Here is an 18,991-nt window from a genome sequence, read left to right on the forward strand (position 1 = left end):
AAAATGGGGCAAAATTAATTATGAAGGTTTGTCTATATAAGTAGATAATTACTGGCTGTAGGTTTTGAACTGTTGACTCAAGTGGCATTTGTATACAAGATCTCCACTCCCTTGAGTCAAACCAAATAAACCAAACACAGGAGCTTCTAGCAAATTTATGCACACAGGCTGCTAAGTGGACAAACTACAGTAAAATTAAAATGACTGTTCTTCTTTAATCTAGCGCCAATAAGCATCCACACCTGTGGGTTAATCTGCGTGAGAGCTTGGCCGTGTTTGTGCGTTCCTGTTTGTCTCATTTGTACACCCAGTATCAGTGCTTTCAAGAAGCTGAACATGCAGCCAAGCTCATGTTTGTCTCTGGTATTTAGGTTTAGATGTTCTTGTTAGGAATGCACCAGTCAGAATCTTTCTGTGCATTTTTGATTTACATTTTAAAAAGCCTGACCAACTTATACTGATTGTTATTTATTCTATTTTCTCTGTGTTGAATCATTGTTTTCCTATCCATTTCTGCTGTGAGCAGCCAATACAAGCATAGATGATGTCACAGCGTATGAGAAAGGAGACACTAAAAGACAGAGTCTCACTGTTTATGCAAAGACAAATGCGCATGGAGTTAATTTAAGTTGTCTTTAGCATCTGTTGGTTATTAGTGCAGTTAGGATAGCTGGTAAAACAGTGGTTTCTATGTGGGTTCCCTGAAGCAGTAATTTTCAAACTTTTTCTACATGGGCCAAATCACCAAAGCTTGACATAACGCTCAAGTAGTAAGTTACTATAAAATTAAACTGTATCATAAAATGTGCTCTATTAATAAACATTCTCAGCTTATTTATATTTTTAATTTGTCCACGTCCACCTACTGCCTGTGACAAATCTGCGCCATTTTTGATTTCGAGCTGGTAATTCTGCACATAGTTAGGGCCACACGTGGACCCCTTTGCCTGCACTTCAGATTGCCCTGCTCATTTCTTAACTCTGAGATTATAGAAAGAGTGTCAAACTCCAGCTTGATGATAGACGGAAGTTGAAAGCACAAAAGAATCGGAACACTTTTATTGTACTGATTATAGCCTTCCTACATCAGGTGAAAATCTCATTCTTGTGTACATCAACTGAAAGGCAATCCCTAATATAGAAATTGGCCAATTTTGAGTCTTCTTCTCATTTGTAATCGTCTCCCAAAAGAGGGTGGTGTTAAGGAAGGTGTATTCACTAGGTTTGATTTGATTTTTGATTGTTATTGATTCTTTCCAGACATGTCCCCATCACTGTGTAGAGCAAATACATACCGACACAAGGATGAATCCATACATGTAAACATACATGCACACATACTCATATGCACCCTCACATGACTGAACACACATAAAAACAGAATGCACACGTGAATAACTCCATAAGATAAGTATATACCCAATTTGAACACATCTCTGCATACATACATACACAGAACAATATATATAACCCAAAAGTACCACTTAATGTGTCTGAATAGGCGTAGGAAGAAGTGAGAAGGTTTTGTTCAAGTTCAGAATATCGTGATGCTGAGAAGGTGTTGAATACAACAATGCAACTATAACTTAAACCGATTTTTAGGCTTTCCTTTACACTGTGTGTTTGTCTTTACCTGTTGGGTTTGACAACTCAGACTTTGATTATAAAGTTGTGCTATATGTTGGAAATGTTCTTTATGAAAACTATGCAATGTTAAAGAACATTTAACATTTGACTGTACAGAAATATTAATGGGTGTGGGCAAAATACTACGGTAATAACCTGAAAGTCTTGTTTTTACTGGGCTTTGATTTGAGACCACAATCTAAGAACAAAACTTAGCATTAGATGGTTTTCAGGTGGCTTCATCCACCATAGAAGTTCTACCTTGGATGTTAACTTTCAACATTCACTTATTTCAGGGTTTTCTTTCTGAATGTCTTAGTTTGAAAAGGCAAAACGGATTGCACGCTAAGCCAAGATTAGCACATAAAGAGAGGATTGATTTAGCTAAAATGCCTCACACATGCACTCCTGAATGTGTACTCACCAGGAAACATCAATCCAGAACACTTAACTGGGTCTGACTTGTTAAATATGGAGGGAGAAAAGCTAATAGTAGCTCCTTTTGTTCTTTGCTAGCCTTGACCACAAACCAACCAGACGAGCCCAGGCTGGTCTAAGCAACACTAATGCACTTAAAGCACCATCATGGCGTCTTCCTGTCAGGTTGTCAGGGTTATAAGCTTAAGCAGACGTGTGATGAATAAACTGCAGTGAGTGACATTAACCTGCTTGTTGGATATATTTTCATTTCCCATTTATTAATCATACCAAGATCTACTGCTTGTGTTGTAAGTCGATCAGAGTGACCTGAGTGATGCATGCCATGTTTGGCCTGACTGTGATCTACAGTTTGGCCTTTAATAGGCCATAAAAGTTGAACGACTGCCAGTTTTACAGCTAGTTTAGCATGAACATATGGCTCAGCTTGGCTTAGGGAGAGGACGTTTGCTCTCTGAGTCTGAATCACATGCTGGTAATTCATCAGCTTTGTCACTGCCAACACATTTGGGGGGAAGAGGGTCTTTCCTTGGACTGGCTAGAGTGGGCACCCTGTGAAGGGGAGGCTGCAGGAGCAAACTCCCATTTGGCGTCAGTGCTCCTCAAGAATGCAGAGAGGGATTAATGCATGCTTGCAGCAGTGATGGATGGAGCTTGCCCCCCCTAACCCACGCAGACATACACTCACAGAGCATATGGATGGTCTGTGAGGGCCCTACCCTGCTGCTGAGACGGAGCCAGAGTTTGGTTGTTTGCCCCGCTACCCAGTATTAGGGTAGACTGAGCTGCTACCATCCCAGGTCACTTTTGGGATACTTTTAGTGCTTCACTTTGTAACTTTTATGTATTTTAAATCGACCTCTTCCCCTCAATGCATTTCTCTTTCCAAACGCATCCGGTGATCAATGTTTCTGACAGATTTGTACCTGTTTCCAAATCGACGTAAAAGCTCTGCTGCCGCTGTGTGATGTTCAGCAGCAGACGGTTTGATTTCTTTTTGTTTTGCAGTGGTCAATGGTCTCTGATGGATCACCTCAGGGAGTGATCGGCGTGTCTCACAAGAATGCCACAGTACACTATGGCGAATGTTGCTGCGATAATGAGTGAGTGAGATGTGGGTGGAGACCATTAATCACTCGCACCATGTAGCGTGAGACTGATTATCCTGCAGAACACAAAGGACAGCAGCAGTCGATTCCAGTAGGAACAATAGAGCATGTTAATGGGCTTAATGCAGATGTTGCATGTTCCAACGAGCACAATGTGAAGTCATGCTTTAACTCAGCAAAAAAAAAGTTAGTTTGGTAAAGTTTCTGCCTTATTTATGACGACGTCGATTAGGACTGCCCTTCCTGAAGGGTATCTGTTGTACTTTCTCCTTATTTCTTGGCCTCAAAGACACTTTTCCTCTGCTTCTTATCATGTGTGAGATAATTGAGAATCACTCCTCTCCCTTTGAACGAACAAACTGCCATGCTTTGTCCCATCATCCTTGAGCATTCCTCCGCCCCTTAACCTTCAGGTCTCTTATCTGACCATGTGACTGTGCACATATTTGCACCGTCTGCCATTCATTTCATCACTTGTCCTCTTATCATCCAGGAATTTTCTGTATAACCCTGCCGGATGAAATCTGGGACTCTCATACATTTATAGAGTTGATTTTCAGGGATTTCAGTCCTTGCACTGCAGGAAAAGATCTTTAGACGTGAGAAGTGCTGCATATTTGGAAGTGGATCAAGTCCTTTGTTGTTCCTTGACCTATCAAATCCCTAAAATTAACTTCCTCTGTAATTAAACTGTTAAAGAAATTGATGAAGAGCACAATTGTAAATGCAGTAATCACTAGGTGTTTTTCACGGCATAGAGCTAAATCCAACAGAAAATCACATGTACAGACATGAAAAATTGCTGTACTTAGATGCTTTATCTAATATAAGAAGTTTACAAAGAATAAGGAAATATTTCACTTTCTAGATGAGTAATGACAAATGAAACATTGACATCCAGCTATAATTGGTTCAAAATATTATTGATTATGGGGCGACTAAATACCAATGCATGTCACACTTTTTAGATGTTTATTCGTAAAACATTTTGATAAAATGAGTTAAATATTTTGTTTAACTAACTTGTCTCAACCTTCCACTTGTGCTTCACTGTATTGATCCATTAATATAACTAAACTGTATTTGATTTTTGTGGTTGTAACATAATCAAGTGCAAAATAGATAAATAAATAAATCTTGTGGAATGAAAACTGTTGCAAGGCACTTTGTGCTTGACGTGAAGCAGCAGATGGACAGCGACACCCCCTTGAGGACATCTCGAGTCATTGTCTCTTGTAAACAATGCCTTCAGAAGAGGTTACTGCCTCATCGTTCTGAATTATTACACTACAACCTGCACCCAATTCATTTACAGTCTGCATGCAAGGAAGCATCTTTCTAAAAGTAAAAGCTGAACTCTATCCATCATGGGCTGACTTGTTTGAAGAGCTGTGCAGATTTCACAATTTATGTTATACTGTTGTTGATGCAACATTGGGAGATGATAATGTTTTAATCATGTTAGAGAAGCCAATCAAACATACTAAGAATCCATTTCACTAGTTAAATTGTCAGAGATCGGATTGGGATAGATGTTAGGGTGTTGCCCAGCGTGAAACAAAAGCTTTGACCTTTCACCCTGATTCAAAGCACCCCAGCTTAAGTAAATTCCATCTGTCTGTCTCTCTCTTTCTCTCACTCCCCACATCCCCCATCCTGCTAATTTCAAATGCTTCTCCAGACGCATTGATCTTTTTTCAAACCATTCTTCTTATTGAGACACTCTACTAATTGACGCTAATATTAAGCAATTAAGATGCATTTATTTGTTTCCGAGGGATATTTTGTTCACTAATTGCTGCCCATCGGAATCCCCAGCAAGCAACAGTAATCAATGGCATCAAACTGTAAACTGCCCCCAGCTTCGAATGTGGCTCCATCGTCCATCATGGATTACTTTAAGTATGAGGAAGTGGTTGAAATATTAGTGAGCCGACTAAAGATTCATATTTCTCTCTCCCACGATTCTGCCCCAATGCTCTTCTTGTGCCCCATCTGTCAGACCGCTCCCATGAGCGAGCGCTGCTTCAATATGAGTTTTTCATCAGAGATAGATTATCACAGGCGATCGGCCTGAGATTAAATGCAACGTGATGAATGTGTTTTGCATAAAAGAAATGATTTACTCAAAAGGTTAAGATGTCTGCAACACCACATTAAGGGGATGGATGCCTTACTGTAGTTATTAAAATCAGATGAGGCACTGCAGAGTCCCTAAACAGGCTGCATCTACATGGATCTACAAGTTTAGAATTGGCTGGAATGAAAAAGATAAATATTTGTTTGGTTTGGTCCAAAAAGATGCACTGAATATGTGGTTGGTGTCCAATATTGATAACGCTTCGACCTTCCAAATCCCAACTTTGATTTTAACACCAGAATTGTAAATATTTCTCTGTGATCTTCCTCCGATGAGGGGTTCTTAATTGTTAATAAGCGGAACAGAGGGGAGAATAGGATTTTACCATTTTGAAATTTAAAAAATCATATGGACTTGACATTTTAATTAGCTTGGCCTGGCTAGTGCTAATACAAAAGCATTATTTCTATCTCAATAGAAATTATGGATTACTTTAAGTCTGAGGTAAAAGTTTAACAGCATTTTAAAATCCATTTTTTCCAGGACATGTTGAAAATTCAGTAATGAAGCAGATCACCTGTCTTGCTGTCAGCCTTCCTGTTATTGGCTAAAAGTCTTGCTCTCTTGCTCTTTTGCAGCCATTCAGTTCCTTTGTAAATAGCTTCTTGCATACCTTCCTCTGGCTTCATTTTAAACACATATTGTTCATAGTTTTTATTTTGAATCTTCTTCATGCAATGACAGAACTATGAAGAATGTTGTCGTTAACAAGACTGTTTAGCTTCTGATCAGCCGAACAGCCGTAACTTGGTGTTGAGACCAATCTGGTTGGAAATTGTCCGTCTCCTCTGCACATCTCTCTCTAAGAGTTATAATTTAAAAACAAAAAATGACATTCCAGAGGCCTTTAGATTATTGAGTGATACTGTTTTCTGGATTTAAAAGCTATATTTCTAAATGCAAAGCCTAGTGAAATTAAACATAAGATAAGCTTTGCTAAAGTTCTGTTTAGAGTATTCCCTGCTGTGATATTCTGTTAAATTGTTGTGGATCTTCGTAGCATCTTTGTGTGATGGAGATTCAGTCTTCTTAGCACTGAATTATGTTACATCGGGCCATCAGAAGTCATCTGAACCTCATTATGAGGGCTGAGTTCCTTTTTTCAAAGCATTATCGTGCTAAAGAATGAATGCTTTGTCAATACCTGCAAACATAAAAATGCTGCTCCTGATTCGCATCATGTGAAATTGTTTGACATGCTTTCTTTCATTTTTTCTTGTATTCCTTTGCTCATAAATAGTAGTTCAAAATATCTGCATGTTGAATCTTTGACCTTCAGATTCCTGTGCTGCATTCATTTCGAAGTGCAAGACAAGAATAAAAATTACCTAAAGGGGTGTGTGTGCAGTGGGTAAGTAAGTTGCCCGGAGCCTGAATATATTGGGTTTTAATTCAGCTCAGGAGATTAGAGCTTATTGGGGTCTTGATTGATAATAATTAGGGGTCAGATAATTTGGCCGGGTGGAATTAGATCTAGCACCTGCTCTTCATGAATATGCATCCCATCAAGCCTCTCTCTTCGTCTGAGTCTGAATGTTTTCGTGTCTCTGTTGCTTGAGGCATGGCGTTGACCAACCCTTTCTAAGATGCCTGCTCCAACAGGCGCACAAAAGCTTTTGAGAAGATCCCAGACTAGGCCACGAGAACTTTTGTTCTGCTGACAATGTTGTTTAGTCCTGGTGAGCACGGCTGATATTAGGTCTTTAGGTTGATGTCTCTGTTGACAGCAGGCTGGCTGAAGGCTGTTCCACAGCTGCTCCTGCAGCGTGGCATGGAAAAGACTTTGAATTGCAATTCAAGACAACGGTTTTCTAGAGCAGAGATCAAGTCGGTGCTTTAGTAGTAGGCTAGGCAGCGGCTCTCATTTGTAAGGGTGACTCGAGTGACTCAGACATAAACCACTGGCACGTGAAAGCTTTCTAAACTCATTTTCTAGCTCCGACTATGTTTTGTGTTCTCGTGCGGCTTTTTGCATGGGTCCAGTTTGACCACAGTTATGTGAACCAAAGACAAATGGAGGCCTGCATGTGCTTTTAGGCTGACGGCGGTCTTGGGTCAGTCTCCACCGAGACAAGTCTTAGTCACAACACATTGGAGAATTTGATTCCAGGGAATGTTTTTCCACATTTCTTTATGTTCTGTGATTGGGCTTAGTTCGGAAAAGGATAATGCATGTCGTCGACTTTGTTTCTTTCTGTGCAGCTTTAGTGGAATGTTATGTGATGAACCAACTTCAAATAGCACAGAGCTGTGAAGTGGAAGGAAGATGAAGCATGGGATTCAAAATTTTATGCAAAAAAAAATAAAAAAAATCCACAAGTTGTGGAATGCATTTGTTTCCTGTTTACTACTAGCCTTTTATGGGACACATGCCCCTGAAAGCGACATTCACCTGAAAACAACATCCACATGATGGCTCAAGGTGGTGGGAGCATCATGCTGTGGGAATGCAAGTACAGAAAATCAAAACATGTCTATTTGGGCTTCTAAACCGCAAGTGTCAAAGTTCAGTCCTCAAGAGCCACTGTCCTGCATTGTTTAGATGTGTAACAGGTACAAAACCCTGGAATGAAATGACCTTATCACCTCTTTGTGTAAATAAGTTCTCCAGAGCCTTGCTAATGACCTTTTTATTCTATTCGGGTGTGGTGCAGCAGAGGCACATCTAAAAGTTGCAAGGCACCGGCCCTTGAGGACTGGAGTTTGACACCCCTGTTCTAAACTGACAACTTCTCACTTTAATTTTTACCGCGGATATTTCGCTATATTTTATGTTTTGTGACTGATCTCTGGTCAGACTGCTGTGGGCATGCTGTTCATTAGGAGGTTGTAAGAGTTGGGAACATGGATGTAGCAAAATACAGGTAAGGAACATTGATAACCCTAACTCACTGTATTCTCACTACCTTAAAGAGCAGAATCATCCCCTGCAATCTTATTAACCAAAAAAATATGGTAGAAGTCATGGTGGTAGACCCATTAGGTCATGGGGATGACTTTCTTGATGCAAACCAGAGACAATCAAACATGTCTTTGTGTATGTTGGCTGATTGTTAGTTGCTCCTGCAACATGTTTTTGTCACTTTGGAGAAACTAAACTCAACCAAAGTTTCGCCACATTTCTTTATGTCCCGTGATTTTCCATACCCTCTCCCTGTTGACTACCTCTAATCACTCCATGGTCTTTTTTTACCCCACTTACCCTTACTCCTAGGACACTTGTATGCACACATTCTTTCTTTCCTTCTCCTCTGGCCTCCTCCTGAAGTCATTGTGGTATTTAGGGTCAGACAAGAGCTCCAGTCATTGCGCCCTCCCAGGCAGTACTGCAGCCATTACACGCCAGTTTGTCTCGCCCAATCGCCTCAAACTCTTTGGAAAAAAAAAACCCTCCTTGGCTGCTACAAACCCTGCATCCTCCTCCTCCCTTCTAACGGAAAAGCTGAATGATGGAAAAAGAAATCAGTTACCCAGTCAAGCATTTTTCTTTTTTTTTTTGCCTCACACTCTTAATAGATGAGTGCTACAAAACCTTTTGGTGTCTTGTCCTGAGTGAGTTCTTATGTTTGGAACTTTTCACTTCTCCCTCCTCTTTGCTTTCTGGCTTTTCCTGCTGCCGCTGCGTAACCCAGGGCCACCCTAAGAGGACTGTGATTCGTTGCTCCTCCAAAGCCGGGAGGGAGTTTCCACGTGTCGTCCAGTGTGTCTGGGTGAGTGAGTCAGATGGAGCGTGTGTGTGTGTGCTGCTTTAAGACTATGAGCACTGGTAGACAGAGTCCACTTTGAAAGTCAAGAGAGTACCAGTGTGATTTCTAGTTTGCAGGCTCTTCAAAGAGCTTCTAGATTAAAGCCTTTGCCACGGAGGTAAGCCATGTTATGGATTCTGTTTTATCTTCCTATCCCTTTGTTTCTGCTGTTTGGTGGATTAGTAGGGAGTCAAGGTGAGGAGGTTGATTCCTATTGTTTAGCTGCACAGGTGTGTGTGTTTGGTGAATCTCCTAATTATGTTTTCATAAGTTTAATCTCTGGCATACTTTCCTGTGGATTCTTCAGGATGCTGCTTTGTAAACACTGATATTCTAAAGTGACCTTTCACAGTCACAGCCTTTATCAATTTTGTTGATGTATTACAAGGTTTTTGGCATCTGTTGACCAAAACATTAAAAGTTATATCTAGATGCATGGATGCATAGTTTAAGCTGTTTGGAAACTTTAATTCTCTTCAGGTCGCTCTGAAACGAACATAGCATACGTGTATAAATCTCTGCCTGGGGGATGCCATGTCACTCTTGGTCGGTAGCCTTCCACGGAGCTTCTAAATGCATAATGAGAAAGTCCGGAAAACACTTAACAAGCACTCTGATGGATGTTTAGTGGCTTTGCTGGATTCACCACACAGTAATATGAGCTTTCTGAGTGATTCATAGAGAGACATTTCTACTCATAAGCAAGCAACTGTGTGATTCTTTAAGTTTTCTTCAGATGACAGAAACACAGCAGGAGATGGGATGTTCTTTTCTCCAGTTACACTACTTTCCTTCACTTCCTGTTGTGGTTGTTTTCCTTTTTTCTAAGTTTATGGTTGCAAAACCAACTATAAACTTTGTAGCTTTAGGAGCTTTGTTTTTGCCGGCCCTGAGAAAAGTGATAAGAGTCTCATGGGTTGTTATTTGACAGGGGGAAGGCAGCCCGATTCAGCCCCTACGAGCAGATGACCTCATAGCTATAACTGCAGTGCTGTAATACTCAACCTCACTAAGAATTTGTCACTTGCACTTCTTGTTTCTGATCTTTTTTTCTGCTAGGAAAAAAAAAACACAAACTTTTTTTTTTTTTTTTTTTATAAGAAAACAACTTAAAGGTCAAACAAGGTTTGTAGCATTACTAAAATGTAGCTGCAGTTTGTTGAAAAAATGGACAAATGTGATCATGAAGCTTTTCTGGAGAAAAACCATGTGCAGGCTTATGTGGTAATTTAATGGGCTTCACAGAAAAACAAAGAAATCAAATAACTGAGTTATTTGATTTCTATAAAATACTAATTTAAAGCAGAGTCATATGATTAAATAAAAGTGACCCAACAATTTTGTCTTAAGAAACCCACATTTGATCTGATTTGTAATCCATAAATAACAGTTCTGATTTGTCAAGTAAGATCTCAGCCAGTCCCATTTGCCTTTGACGCATTGGGAATGAATTATTTGATGGTATTCAGATATTGTACTGACAATACTACCCAGACTTGTGTTTTGTATGAGAAATGTCAGGTCAAAAATACAAAAAAAAAAAAAAAAAAGATTAAATTTAAAATAAGGTAAAAGACTAATTCAAATTGAGAATTTACTGAACAAATTGTTTTGGAAATTCTCAGGAAATCTGGAGGGAACAGTCATATTTCATTTAAATTAACCAAATGTTTGCTACCCATTTAATCTATGGAAACACTGAGCTGGTTTCCAGTGAAACTGTAGCATTTTGTTGTGGTCCAGCTTCTTCACCATTGATTGGAGTCTCTGACACAGGCACTCTTTGGAACCAGATCTCAGACTGGAACTTTTCAGAAACATTTTGATGAGGCGACAAAATCACAACACCACGTAATTCTCTGACATGACAACAACACTGAATTCAAGGTGTCTCTCGTCCAAACAGTGACGCAGTGCCATCTGAACGTGGAACTTTTCCCCAATAAACTTCCGAAAATACTTGAAGTTTCCAGACAGCGGTTTAAGTAAACAAAGCTTTAGAAAGTGGAAGGATTGTTGTAGACACATAAACTTGTGAATAAACACAGTGCAAGATGTGATATTATGTAATCTGCTTTGATAGCACACAAAGGATATGAAGACATAGCTTCAAGGAACCCCACTTGAGTTCTTTGTTTGTCCAGATTTATATTTGCCATGTTAGACAAATGAAATCTATTATGAATGCTAACTTGAGACCGAGTGTGTGTAAATAGTTTGGAGCTAAAACCAAGACCATTCAACATTAGACTCCTCAATCTTGTATGGGTTTGTATAAATAGTTTGAAGCTAAGCTCCTGTTTAACAAATACATGGTGGTCTTTATGTAGGAAAAAGTCAGTTACATCTTTAACACTTAAAGCACCTTCTGTGTTTATACCACAACAAGGTGTGGTCCATTCTTTTGGAGCATCCCTGTCTGGAGGCACTGTTAGACTAAACACAAGGCTTACGTAGGAGTCACCCAGGGGTGGCGTGAGAAGAATTCCAGGTCACAGGGTGTACCGAGGGGCACAAGAGTGGCAGTGGTCCCTTGGCCCCAGAGCAGATGGTCCTTAGCAAGCCTTTTTGATGAGAACAGAGGGCTGAAGGGAAAGAGGGAGGGTGAGTTGAAGGCTGGATGCAATGGTTTGCTGCTAAAAAGGAAGACGTGTCTTGTTTTCCCAGTGAAGTCACACAATGCGCCAGTTCAACTCGCAGCAGACGGCAAACGTGTGCGTCTTAGGGGTTTGTGTGTTGGAATGGCTTTGAGCCTTTCATACTCACTGGCCTGCTTTGGCTGAATAAACTTTTGCAAGAAAGCATCAGCAGTGGTCCTCATTGAAAGCAGTGACTGTGACAAGTTCGACAACTGGCTTTATGTTGACTTCTGGTGTCGTCAGCAGCTGCTTTCTCAGTCTTCATTTAACAAACAGAATTCTATGCTACTCTTTATTCATGTAAAGGCATTTGAAAACCTTTTGGTTTTACTTCTTTAATGTTGGTAGTAATCATATGATCGACTGCCTGAATTAGGTTATTGCAAGATGGTGGCATGCACGAAAAAGGAGGTAAAGTTAGAAAGTAAAGGGAATTGAAATATTCCAACCAATATCTCCCATACAAAGTGAGTCCATATATAGTTTGGCCTTTGGATTCATTGGCAATGTGGCTCCAGCAAGGGTGAAAATTATTGGTGTTTTACTGCTTTAATAAGTGGGTCCAGAATTATAGTTTGTCTTCCTCTCGGGATCAGTTCTACTTGAATTCAGTCTCTGCTGGTTTGGACTCAGTGAATGAAACCAGTGTTTAGCTAATCTTCCGATCAGCCCAGAATGATGGGTCAAGTTCATTAGGAGCCTTGGATGTCTGCAGCCAAGTTTCCACTGGACTATCAGGTGCTGCTCTCCATCAAAGCAGAAGGAGAAAATCCTGGTGGCTCTTCTCAGCTTGTCCTTGAGCTTCAGGACCCCTTGCATATAAAATGCTGTGGATTCACATATGAACTGGACTCTTGAACAGCAGTGCCTTCACACTGCCAGTACTATTTAAATCTTGCTAAACAGTCAAGGTTTATTCTACAGAAGCAGTTAAACTCCTACCGCAGTGGTGCAGATCACTTAAGCCAGGAGTTTAGGACTTTTGGCAGGGGTATATTTACCCTGCAACCTTACACATGCTGACACATGCTGTTCGTGTGTTGCAAAGCTCAGTGGCCTTACCACTATGTGTTTGAGCTAAGTCTGTACAGTTAGGTTACATTGCACACAACATTCACGCTTCCTCAAGATGCCAAAAGGCGCTTCAGTGTCTCCACAAATATCACTCCTCATTGCTTCCTTTGCCCTGGATCGTGCTTTCAGACAAATTTGGAAATGAGGAGAGGAAGGGGGGAGAGAAAAAAAAAATCTAAGCTAGCGAGAGGAATCCAAAGTTTAAAAATAAACAAACGGTTAAACTGTAGCCGGCTTTGAAAAGCCTTCCCGGACTTGATGAAAAGAGACGTCATTTACATGTGGGGAGGTGGAAAAATGCAACATATGTTTGATTTGGATGGATGATTAAGGGAAGAATGATTCTTTTTTTTTTCTTTTTTTTCAGACCAGTAGTGCTGTAGGAAGTTTATCCTGAAATTCCTGGGTGAAATCCCATACATTTCTGCATTACTATGTGTTTGCCTTTCAGGCAGTGCCTGAATAAGTTTTTGCAAAGAGTTTTCCAAGTTCTATACCAACATCCTTACCCTTTTTTTAATTCAGCTGCGGCCTGATTTGTCTGTGTCACCAGATGACAACATTAAAAAGTAGAGGATATGTTTTGATCTTTAGGTTGCACACCTTTTATGAAGCACAGAGCTCATAAACAAAGCAATTTGCAGTGCAGTGGAAAGATTAATTCCTCTTCTTCTGTTTGTGTTCCAGGTTACAGGTGAGCCACACAACAAAGGAATGAGTTAACTTTGGAAAATGAGGCACAGATAACTCTAAATTGTGAAAGAAGACTTTCTAAGAGGTGAGTTTTGTCTCTTTTTTTTTTTTAAGCAGCATGCATGTAATGATCTATGCTCCTTCCCCATCCCGCTTAGTTGTTCTTAATCTGCTTGGTGAGCTAAATTAACGTCTTAAAGTCGACTGTAAGGGTTGATCTGTACCTGTTACGTAAGAGCAGTCTTCCTGCGATTCATGTTGTACAGCTCTGTAATGTAATCTTGGTCTGGTCACGGCTCTGACCCTCCAATGAAAACATGCTGTGGACAGATTTCCTATTGTTCTGAGTATTGTCACACATAACAACCATGTCAGCCAAGAAACCTGTTTATCTCACAGGGTTTTGCTGTTAGAAAAAGTTTGAGGTGTAGACCTAATCTTTAACGATCAGATGAGATGGGATTATTGCTACCTTTGTTTAAAAGAATATGGAACATCTTAGACATATGGCCACTTTGCTGTGGAAACAGTCACTGCAATTTGAATGATTATCTGTCCTTGTCTGTGAGGTGTAGCCTTATGTTTTCAAGCAGAATTAGATTTATGGGTGGATCATAATAAGTAAGAGCATAATCAAAAATATTTTTTTTCCCAGTAATTGAACAAAATCAATTGATGCAAGTGAAAACTTGAAGGAAAAAAACATGATTTGCACAACAAAAATAAACATTGGACTTTTGACCAGTCCAGTCCTTTTTTTTTCTTTGCCTTGGCAGGACACTTATGTTCTGCCAAAGATTGAATGAACACAAAGAATGTGATAGTTGGAGCCCATATTCTGTTTGCATCTGTTTTTGGTGGCTGTCAAGCATACAAAAATTGCCTTGTCAGTCTTCCCAAAACTCGTGGATAGTTTTTACTTCACAGTTTTCTCAAGGCTAATGTTATCATTCCCAGTTGTGCCAATTCCCCCACCCCTTCCGCTACACTTTCCATTAATATGCCTGAAATCCTCAGACTTTGAACAGAGGACTTTTTCCAGTAATAATCTTTTGGCATATGACTGTCTACTGGTTAGCTATGAAGACTGCTATTTTTTGATTGATTGTGAAACACTTTTATATGATCTACAGTACAAAAATGTACGTTTGGCTCTTTGAATGGAGTTGTTAAAATCTCAATCATGTTCTAATTGACTGAGCTGCAGGTGTAAATGTCAATTATAGATTTGTATGTATTTCTCTTGCATTTAGTAAAGGTGACCTTTATGGCTTGTTTATTTACCTTTCCAATGCAGGATGGGGAATTCAGAGAGCCAGTACAGCATTGATGGTCCGAAAGGCACAAGCTTCATCTTCTCAAGGAAACAAAAGCCATATTCATTGAAACTCGGCTCAACCAAAGATGATGTTCTTTCCCCACACACGTGGTGGAAAAACACCCCACTCGGCTCAGGGTACAAGGCAAAGTGTGTTGGTCATGGTTGTTTGTCACCTTCTAAAAGCAGACACTCTTATTCTGCCCAACGCTGTGACTATGTTTGCAAAGGAGCAAGGGGCAGCACTGAACATCACTGGCATCGCTCACCTGGATGCGGCATTCGAAGACGACAATTGTCAGATGATTATGAAGAGAATCCGTACGGGGCTGAGCTCAATGGGAACTCTCTAAACGGACACGCCGATGAGCGGAAGGTTCTGGAGGAACAGAGCAGTCCAAGAGTGGTGATCAAGAAGGATGGCACTCTCAGGGTGGAGTTCACAAATACCTCAGGAAACCCCTTGCTCTTGGATGAGGCCTCTGGTCCAGTCCAGCTGCTCAAGTTCTCTCCAAATTTGGAGGCTACTTCCACTCCGAGCTTGCCTGGTTCCAGTGGCATTAGGCAGGAGGCCCACCGGGGTGGACCACCACCAGCTTCTACCTCCTCCACTGCCAGGACTAGCAAGGGAAGCTCTCTGAGCTCTGAAGGCTCCTGGTATGATTCCCCGTGGGGTCCCAGTGCAGAACTATGTGATCAGGACCAACCATGCTGTACTAGCAGAATATTAGAGCATTCCCCTATACATCAGCTCGACTCCTTTGCAGAAAACCCTGCACCTCCATCTAGTTCAGAGCTCTACAAGGACTCCACAATGGCTGCTACTTTTCCTACAGCCAGCGCGTTGTCCTGCCAGTCACAGCAGCCTCCGTCAGGCCGAAGGCTGCATCGAGCTTCTCTTGCGTCTGTACTGGATGTGCCTTTGGTGGAAGAATGTGCAGAGCCACAGCAGTATTCATCGTTCACCTTGCCTTGTCGCAGGTCCAAAGCCCATACCATTAGTTCAAATATGGACCAGTACCAACAGCTGGCACAGCAGCAGCAGCAGCAACATAGGCACGACTTTGTTTTCAATAAGAAAGACTCCATCAAAAACCGGATCAGACGCTTCAGTGACTGGACAGGCAGCCTCAGCCGAAAGAAGAAGAAATCTCAGGTGAGTTGGTCAACATTTTTCTCTCGAGAAATACAAAATTGATTAGTTTCTTTTTTTCCTGTTTTTGTGAAACTTTGACCTGCAGAAGACGATTTTGTCCAATTCCTATTTAAGAAGTGTAGAATTAGAACTCAGAAGCAGCAGCATTAGTGTTTTTAGTTTTCCTTCTCCATTAATTATTTATTTTGAGAAAAGAGGCGTTGTAGTGTTGCATATGAAAGAGAACTGTAATAAAGGGTTTTCCTGAAATTGTAAAATAAAGATAAATGGTTGTTTTCATGTTTATCATAGACTAAAGGCAGAACAATATATTCTTATCAATGTCTTTGCTTCAGTCTCTTTTTTGCTTCATAATTAATAAGATTGCTAGATTGCAAGTGTCACATTAATGCAGAGGAAATGATTGTAAGACATGATGCGAGATCGATGACATTTCCATCCACACTTCAACTGTCCATATTTTTTTCTTTTTCCAAATATTTGACTGTCTTTCTTGTAAGTGAGGCAGTCTATCAGTCACCTGATTAGTTAGGGAATGTGGAGTGCTATGGTGTTCTGTGCCACCAGACAGCTGGAGAAAACTCTGATTACTCCATCACTTTCTCAATGAAATGACATTAAACCACAGGAACATTGTATTTAAAGATTTTAGCACATTTGAAACTGATTTTATAACCTTGGTGTGGCTTGATACCAGTCAACTCTGTTAGTTACATTGTTTCCACACTTTTTGTAAGTCTTTTTTTTTTTTTTTTGCATGCTAGCTGCACGTGTAAGCTGCAAGTTTGTTCATTTGGCTTTTTTGTATATATGTGAGTTAGGTTTTTCTTGAGACAAGTTCAAAGATATTCCAGTAGATATGATTTCCCTCGAGTAATATGATCTATGGACTGCACACGCACTGATCAGAACCTGGATTAGAAACTTGTCGGAGTTGTGTGATTTTTCTTGGCTAGTCTGCAGCTTTACTAGCTGCAATATGACCCAGAAGGTTTGTTTAAACTGAGCCTGAACCCTTGTTCTTTATCTTCGCAGCTTGAGAGCAATTGTTTTTGCGTTAATTCGTTTTGGCTTTGCCTTGTAAATGTTTTAATAACGCTGCTTGGGTTCTGCCTGAAGGATAGCTGTAAGCCTTTGAGACGCTCTGCAGAGTGAAACTAAATCCTCAGCTAAAGATTTAACCCCACCTGACCTATAATGTTAATGAAGGAGTTGTGGTTGTTCCAGTTGTTGTGCACGGATTTCCAGGACTCCCCTTATTGTCTTTGTTGGAAATATCTGCAAATAGGGATTTGTGCTTAATCATTGAATTTAACTGGACTCATTATAATATTCATAAAGTATTCTGAGTATTTTTAGAATGTGTGAGCTTCTCTTTACGCTCAAACAGCAGTGATTTTGCACTACCACAGTAAACCTTTCTAGACTAAAAACACCCCTTTATCCTGCTGCTAAATGTTCTATTGTCCAGTATGTGTTAAATTCATGATCAGTGCCGACGCTTAATCTCTCGACTTACTTCTCTTGTCAAAGAAAATGTTTGTATCAGACAGCTTTGCTGTTTTGTCCAGAAATCCTCTCAAGAAAATCAAAAGAATAAATCCGCAGCTGATCTGTTATATTACAGTGCAGGTTAGATGCTTAACGTAATGTGAGAAAGTTCACACAAGTTAAACAGGGGGGAAACGCTTACTTTGAGATGCAAGGATTCAAAACAAGTTTTTGTTCGAGTTGGTTAAGTTTTTCTCCATGTGATATGTCCTAATTTTCCCTGGACTTATTCTGCTGCTGGTATCAGCAGCACCTCATCTGCTAACCCCCCAACCACGTTTTCTTCTAGGTAATGGTCACATTTTGACCCTGATGCCAAAAACTAAGAACCTGCTTGTAATGAAAAGCAGCTGCAGGGTTAGAAAGTTAACAGCAGGACATCTGGGGTGAATCACTACAAGAAAAGTATGGAAATCTTGAAAAAAAATTTATACTCTGGACCACATGTTATTACAAGTTAAAGAAAATATGACTAAAAATCCAATAAACGCCAAGTTCTCTAAATTCACAGGTATGTTTCTTAACTAGAAAGAGGTAGATTTCACCATACTAGTTGTGAATATTTCTGTTCCTCATGCAGAGATGTTCAGTTATCTTGGTTTCTTGCTAATAGGTGATGGTGTCATGTTATTGTTTATCAGAAGATTTGGAGACACAATGTTATAAGAAAAGGTCTGTCTGTCCTGGTGAAGAAAAATCAAATTCTAAGATTCAAAAAAAATAAAAAAAAAAAAAAAAAAAAAAAGGTTTCTCACAACCACTTTCCCTTGTGGCTGTGAGATATGGATCATAACCAGAAGAACAAGATCCTGGTTGCCATCCTGTGGACCCAGTGCTCACACTGGGTCCACAGAATAACATTCTGAGACGGTGTAATGCATTGAGATCCATCAGAATGAGATGGGTAGTGTTGATAGGAAGAGTAATGTCCTGGGCCTGTTACTCATAGCTTGGAAACTGTACTTTTAAATCCATTTTACCTATGATTTATGAATGGATATAAAAAGAAACCCAATATCAACATAAAACGTGACTATGACAAAGATAACGTGCTTAGAACTGAGCGTGACACAAAAAACAACAAAAACTCTAAATTGAACTCTGCCATGACGGCACATGCTGGGTTCCTGAGAGCACTGCACTCTGCCGTCAGGAGCAGAATCGATGCTGCAATCTAGTCAAGTGTCAGTAGACTGTCATCAAGGACGAAAAGGAGGAATTTCCATCAAGTGTTCAAGTTTTGGAGATTGAGAAGCCACATAAGACCACAAATGATGTAAAATTGTCTGATGCAGAAGTGATCCACTCTCCCAGATGTCTTCACTGGAGATTCATTCTACTTTCTCTGCTTAGTGAAAAATTTAGTAACTTTGAAGTAGTTTTGAGCTAGACTACATTTTAAATTTGTTTTATGCAGCCTCTGGGCTGAGTGAAAAGAGAATATTTAAATACTGTTCCATCTGTCTGCATAGATGGTTGCAAATGGGATGCATTTTCTTTA

At 40.1% G+C, this 18,991-nt stretch overlaps 1 protein-coding gene across 1 annotated transcript in view; it reads left to right on the top strand.

Annotated features, from left to right (window-relative positions):
• The window catches only part of tiam2a (TIAM Rac1 associated GEF 2a), a 73,527-nt gene that overhangs the window by 11,203 nt on the left and 43,333 nt on the right, over nt 1-18,991 (top strand). The window contains 2 exon segments of the mRNA XM_055038167.1: nt 13,460-13,550; nt 14,763-15,939. Coding sequence (XP_054894142.1) covers nt 14,764-15,939 — 1,176 coding nt within the window. The 5' untranslated portion in view covers nt 13,460-13,550; nt 14,763.

This window comes from Poeciliopsis prolifica, unplaced genomic scaffold (assembly GCF_027474105.1).
Source record: "Poeciliopsis prolifica strain line A6 unplaced genomic scaffold, Auburn_PproV2 SCAFFOLD013, whole genome shotgun sequence".
In the NCBI taxonomy this organism is placed as follows: Eukaryota; Metazoa; Chordata; class Actinopteri; order Cyprinodontiformes; family Poeciliidae; genus Poeciliopsis; species Poeciliopsis prolifica.